We start from the raw sequence: 6,194 nt of genomic DNA, 5'->3' as shown, positions 1-6,194 counted from the left end.
CAGAAAATGCTTACTTGTCCCTTAAGAATAGGGATTATTGAATAACAGCCCTAAAAGCTAGGAACCCTAAAAACAGAAAACCTAACAACTTTAACACTAAATTGCATTTGCAAGTGAAATTAAGTAAATATTTCTGTGAAATTTGAGAAAATAAAGAGGGGTTTCGATGATGAGTTTATCTGGGTTTAGTGTAAGAAAGAGAGGCAGCTGGGTTTTCTTTGGCCACCAACTTTCCTACTTTGTAACACGTTTTATTATTAGTTAACCTAAAAATTTAGGAGGGATTATTTATAACTCCGTTCTATAGTAGTATTATTTTACTCTGTAAGTGAGAAGTTTTATATTTAACGGTTGCAAATGATGAACTCGTTATCAATTTATTGACTAGCATATTGTGTGACTTAACCTCTATAGCCCTCAATAAGTGTAAATATCAACTTCATTCGGTATATATATCATCGTTTAAATCAAATAAAAAAAATTTAAGATTGGGACTATGATAATTTAATTAATAGAGTTACCTAGTTCTATGTTTCTTTTCTCCAGTTTGATTTAGCTTTTATAATATTTTAAAGCATGTCTAATTATTTTATCAGCCAATAGAGGATCCTGGAGATCCGTGAATTGTGTCCGTTCATCGTACATCGTGCGGTTAGTTTTTGTCAAATACTGTTTATGTTTATTTTTAAATAAAATATTTAAAATGATTTTTAACCGTACGATATACGATGAATGGATACGATTTACGGATCACCAAGATCCTCACAAAGAGGATCCAGCAAGAATCCGGACTCTTTTATCACATCATTCGTGTACGTTGCTTAGCTTTTCTTTTTCTTTGACTATATGTATGTATGTGGGGGTGAGGAAGATGGGACACTGGTCCTTTACACACATTTTGTAAGGTTTGTTTTGTAATGTGGTTAAACGAACTAAACCGTTTATATTTTAATTCATCTTTCATAGATAATCATTGTAAAAAAAAAAAAAAAAATTAAACAAATCTAAAATCATTAAGCCATTCATGTTTCGTGAAAAAAATAGACTAGTACGATTTTACACAAAAACAATAAATTTAGTCCAACGAACATATGACTTCGGATTTGGGTGATTTTGGTAGAGGTTATATTTGAGAGAATACCTAATAAACAGACGATTAGATCGTTGAAATACATTACGTAGTAAGTCTCATAAAAACGTGTCTAAAAAATGTCTTTGGATAACCCACGTGTATGATGCTTAATGCTACCGTCCAGTGAAGGCAGGCCAACCTCCCTGATTAAGTTTGGTGTGCTCTGGGATTATGTGGCCTCCTAAAGCTCAAAGTCGACGACGGCAAGAAGAATAAGAAAAGGAGAAGGGGGGGGGGGTGGTTTGTGGCGAAAAACTACTTCTCATGGGATATTCGAAAGTGTTGAAAACTCACATATAAACCCGCACATCGTTGTCTGACAAAATGAGAGGAGGCAAAAAAAGCCAATGGATTTCATTTTCCATGAAAGCAAAGAACCTGTGCAGATGCTAACTGGACCATGGGAATAGAATCTTATATACTCTTTTTTTTGAGTGAATTATATACTCTTTGATCGAGAAAACATAAGACTTTGTTGAATCCGCACATAAATAGTTATCTTCTAGAACATCATATCATTTTAAATGGCCCAAATGGGTGACCAAAATCAAAGCTTTGGTCCCTAAAGAGGGTTGGTATTTATTGCGTAGAGAATCGAAGTTCAACAAATGAAAAATTGAGTAGCGTTAAATCAGCTAGTTATCTAACATTATTAGTGATCCAATACTTCATGTGTGGTCACACTTTTTTATTTCGTATTTTCATTTTTCATCTTTTTACTACAAAAAGGTATTCTAAATTATTCTGGTCTATGTAGAACGTAATTTTGTAGCCTTTATTTGCAATCTTAAAATAAAAAATTCATTATCAAATGTTAAAAGTACAAACAAATGATATAAAGAGAAACACACAGTACAAGTACGAATAGGTATCTCCTTCTCTAAGATTCAAGAGAGAAAAATTAAAATGCTCGTCTCTAAGAAGAGCACTGATCATATGAAATCAAGGTTCTAAAAAACGCTAGGTGCTAATCAGGCGGCGAGTTGGGGCCTAACGCCTAGGTGACTAAGCGGATTTAAGTAAATCTATTATATTTCGTGTAAATAAGTGTCTGTTTATACTTAATATATATATATATATATATATATATATATATAATTTTCTTATAAACTACAAAATAGAATATCATATATATTAGGAAGTATTGGAACATAATGAAAACATGGGGAACATGCATATAATGTGTATTCATTTGAGTATTCAACAAGTCTCTTACAATTTATTGAAAAAAATAAGATGCAAAATGAAAGTTATCTATTTTTTGTCTAAGTGAGTTGCAACCTAGGCGGTCTAGGAGGGCGCCTTAGCAGGTCTAGGCCCATTTTTTAATTTTCAAACGCCTAGGCATTAATTGGGACAGTGGCCAACCGCCTAGCGCTTAGGTGGGAATTTTTAGAACAGTGAATGAAATGAAAAGAAAATGTAGTGAAACATTGGAGAACTAGATCACATGCTCCAAACCTCTACAGAGAAGAAGACTCAAAATTTGGCGAGCGAAGAAGCAAATGACATAACAAAAACGAGAAAGAGCACAAAATGAAGAGGTGCTCTGCTGGTGCTTCCGTCGGATGTGTTACCGTTTGTGGATGGGACTGTTTTCGAACCTCCTCCTGCATTAATACATGTCATGTTAGTATTTCAGATCTAAGTTGACAATGTGACAATATAATATGTTAGACTATTTGAGAAGACAACATTTCACGATGCATGTCACTGTAGTTGATATGGAATAATATCTTATACCTGAAGATGAAGGAATGTCCGAGGCCAATGGCGAAATGGACGCTTCAGGAGTAGAAGCTTCTGAAGGTGTTTCATTGGAGGAAGCTGCTGGGGAACTTGCTGGAGGAGTTGATGATGAAGTTGAAGGTCCCTTGGCACCTGCTTTAATCAAATCAGTTCCAGCTTATTAGTATAAAATACCTTATTGTTGGGTCAATTGTTGAGAATGAGCACACACTGATAGGAGGAGAGACATTGTAGGTGCTTATAAGTAATTGATCGTACTCTCTAATTACCAATTGATTTATGATAGAACCTCAACTTTCTTTATTAATACTTGAATAATATAAGCTATTTTGGCATTCATAGTTTAACTTCTAACACTTCAATTTAAATATTTTATATTTATTTATTATCTAGATACATTGTCGAGTGCAATGAGATAAACTGAAACTGCGAAAATCACTACTCTAAAATAATTTCAACTTACCTTGACATTGGCTAGGGGGAGGAGTTTGCACTTTGCAAGCCCTGGGCAATGACAAAGCAAGTGTTTGGTTTATGGTGATGCCCAATGAGCTGGCACCGTTGACCAAAGAGCAAAGGCACTTAGGTGATGACTGGACAACATTAGAGAGCTGTGAGCAGCAAGAAGATGAAGGGTTTGATGTGTTTCCAGTAACGAAGTTGAGGCATGGAACCAGGCTTGTGATTGTGCTGGTGCAGCTTAACTGAGCCATGACTCCACCCAATAGCATGGACCCAAGGACCAGGGCTAGAACCATCTCAATTCCTTTGAATGCCATGGTCAAGTGGACTTGTTTGAAAATAACGAGGAGATGGACTTGGTGATTAAACTTTCAAAAGATATGTGTAATTTGCATATTTGTGATTTGGGGTTTGAGTGAGGAAAGATAAGGGATGATATGGGATTTATATAGGGAACTTTCTTTTTGTAGAGACAATAAGATTGGTGTATTTGGGTGGCCAAACCTCAACTGAATTGATGTTGTTGGCAACTAAAAAGAGCTTTTCAATAAATTAAGATAAGAAACTGTCATTATTTGAACCAATTATATACTCTAAAATCAGATTACCTACTTTAGATTTTGGACCCGCCCAGTAACTTGTGTGTCACCCTATATAATTGGGGTAATGATATTCACACACCCTTTTATTACTTTCCACACTCTTGTTAATTTTTTTCTATTGATCTTCAATTCATTTGATCTGAGGTCCGAAAATTGAGAGGTGTGTATGAGAAGTAAAAATAAGTATGTAAATAAGATTATCCTACATATAAGTGAATCAAATTTATGTAAGCAGAGCATCAAACATTTGACAAATGGCTTGTAACTCGAGTTGTTAAAAGTACTAATTCTTACACTAAAAGCAGCTCAAGTTGTTAAATTAGTGTACCATTGCACCCAAGGTTCTCCATCCTCACTGTGTTAAAGGATTTACATTAAGTAACCAAGTCAAAAGTTTACTATAAAAACTCCAATAAGAGTTTTCGACCATGTCATTTACTATACGTTTTTCACAATGCTGTAAAATCTATTTATATTTTGGTCTCACCTGACCTTATACCTAGTCACACACACTATTGAACATCCTTCTCACTATGTAGAACTATGCTATAATTAAGGGATTCGTCCCAAGTATATGAAAAGATTAGTTGAAGTTGTTGAACTCCAAAACCCACTTCAAAACGACTCCTTTTTATTTTTTCATTCAAAACCTCTCCATTCCATCAGCTATATATAAACTACCTCCTCAACTTGAGCCAAACCCAACTAAGTTCTAAATCCCAGTATTTCAATTCCCAGAGCCTTCCATTGAAGACAAACTCATGGACTCATTCAAGGACTTTCGATTGAGTCTAATCCCAATTACCCTCCTTATTATTTCACTAAGATGGGTTAATGGGCAGATTAGTACACCATGCACAACCTCAATGATAAGCAGCATCACTCCATGCGTAAATTTCATCACCGGGAGTACAAGCAGCGGCGCACCACCGACAGCCGGATGTTGCAATTCGTTAAAGTCAATAATGGGCACGGGCATGGACTGCGCTTGTCTTCTTATAACCGGCGGTGTCCCTTTCCAACTGCCCATTAACCAAACCCTTGCGCTTTCTCTTCCTCGAGTTTGTGGGATGGGAGCCGTCCCACTGCAATGCAAAGGTACGTACTCACATAATTTTTAGATTTTTCTAAGAATGTGTTATATAAGTGACGACTTGTTTAAGAAATCTAATTTTGCGATATTTCTTCTTAATTTGCAGCCTCTGGTAGTCCTTTAGCTGCTCCAGGTATGTTAGAATTCATGTTAATCTAAGAATGTAAAAATTTAGGCCTTGTTAGGTGGCTGAGACAATACACGACTAATCAATTAAAATGGCCTATTTGTCGTGTCCTTTGTTCGGTTAACTTGTACATGTTAAGACTGGACTTATTAAATTGGGCAACAGTCCGACATTTGTGACTTACACATCCCGTCTGGATTGGGTGAGACTCTATAGTCCAATCCCGGCCACCAAACGGGTCATTTCGCGATGTGCCAATGTGTTAACTAGTACTTGAACTGGCAGGTTCTGGGTTACTAGGGCCAACACCCCCACCAACAGCTTCTTCACCTCTAAGTCCAGGAGGTAATAATTATTGATTACTAGCTAATTTTTCCTTCAAATTGCAAAGAAAGTTTTAAGTCTCTTTCTGAAGGCTAATACTAACGTTAATCTATTGGAATTGATGGGCAGATTCTATGGCGGTTGCAGCAGGTCCTGCACCAGAATCTGGAACATCTGATGATCTGCAGCCAGCATCTCCATCAGATGAACCAGAAGCTCCAACACAAAGTACCAAAGGAGTCGGAAGACCACAGCTGACCCCATCAGCATCTAGTTTAACCTATGTTCCCCCACCATCTTTCATACTGATAATTTTGGGAATTATGGTTTTCAAGTCCTACTAATACCTCTCTAGCACATGCTTTTTGTATGGTTTATCACATCCACAACTAGTAAGAGGATTGTTATAAGATCGTTAATTTATACCGTCTTCATTGGAATGGTATAAGCTTAATAAACATTGTTAGCTTGGCTCATATTATGTTTAACTATTTGGGGCGAGCGATTGTCTACGTGTGGTAGCTAGTCAAACAATACGTACAATGGCGAATCCAGTATATTTTCCTCTTGGGATTAAGACGAAGTTCGCATGACATATGAGGCATTTTTTCAATCACCTTGCCGTTCCATGCTTAAAGGAGAATATAAAAGGAAAATTAGACAATTTCATGTTCAACAGTGGTGAGGTGGACAGCTGCATAAACT

General features: G+C 36.3%; 2 protein-coding genes across 2 annotated transcripts; one reads left to right on the top strand and one right to left on the bottom strand.

Moving 5' to 3' along the window:
- Positions 1-2,304: 2,304 nt before the first annotated feature.
- Positions 2,305-3,777, bottom strand: LOC126590968 (non-specific lipid transfer protein GPI-anchored 15-like). Its single transcript, XM_050256492.1, has 3 exons — positions 3,345-3,777; positions 2,876-3,013; positions 2,305-2,742 (listed from the first exon to the last, which is right to left on the bottom strand). Exons 1-3 carry the CDS (start codon positions 3,658-3,660, stop codon positions 2,612-2,614), a joined length of 585 nt encoding a protein of 194 aa, XP_050112449.1. The 5' UTR covers positions 3,661-3,777; the 3' UTR covers positions 2,305-2,611.
- Positions 3,778-4,637: 860 nt separating this feature from the next.
- On the top strand, positions 4,638-5,965 carry LOC126590965 (non-specific lipid transfer protein GPI-anchored 16-like). Its single transcript, XM_050256490.1, has 4 exons — positions 4,638-5,043; positions 5,145-5,171; positions 5,451-5,510; positions 5,619-5,965. Exons 1-4 carry the CDS (start codon positions 4,707-4,709, stop codon positions 5,831-5,833), a joined length of 639 nt encoding a protein of 212 aa, XP_050112447.1. The 5' UTR covers positions 4,638-4,706; the 3' UTR covers positions 5,834-5,965.
- The last annotated feature ends 229 nt before the right edge of the window (positions 5,966-6,194 follow it).

The sequence above is a fragment of the Malus sylvestris genome, chromosome 11, assembly GCF_916048215.2.
Source record: "Malus sylvestris chromosome 11, drMalSylv7.2, whole genome shotgun sequence".
Taxonomy (NCBI): Eukaryota; Viridiplantae; Streptophyta; class Magnoliopsida; order Rosales; family Rosaceae; genus Malus; species Malus sylvestris.
Note: the sequence above shows the minus strand (reverse complement) of the source record. Positions and strands in the feature narration are given on the sequence as shown.

Bases quoted from the DNA above. Each gene is read 5' to 3' on its own strand.
- LOC126590968 (XM_050256492.1), bottom strand. From the start codon at position 3,660: ATGGCATTCAAAGGAATTGAGATGGTTCTAGCCCTGGTCCTTGGGTCC. The intron at 3,014-3,344 runs GTAAGTTGAAAT...TGATTAAAGCAG, and splicing joins TCCCCCTAGCCAATGTCAAG to GTGCCAAGGGACCTTCAACT. The intron at 2,743-2,875 runs GTATAAGATATT...GTATTAATGCAG, and splicing joins GGACATTCCTTCATCTTCAG to GAGGAGGTTCGAAAACAGTC.
- LOC126590965 (XM_050256490.1), top strand. From the start codon at position 4,707: ATGGACTCATTCAAGGACTTTCGATTGAGTCTAATCCCAATTACCCTC. The intron at 5,172-5,450 runs GTATGTTAGAAT...TTGAACTGGCAG, and splicing joins TAGTCCTTTAGCTGCTCCAG to GTTCTGGGTTACTAGGGCCA. The intron at 5,511-5,618 runs GTAATAATTATT...ATTGATGGGCAG, and splicing joins TTCACCTCTAAGTCCAGGAG to ATTCTATGGCGGTTGCAGCA.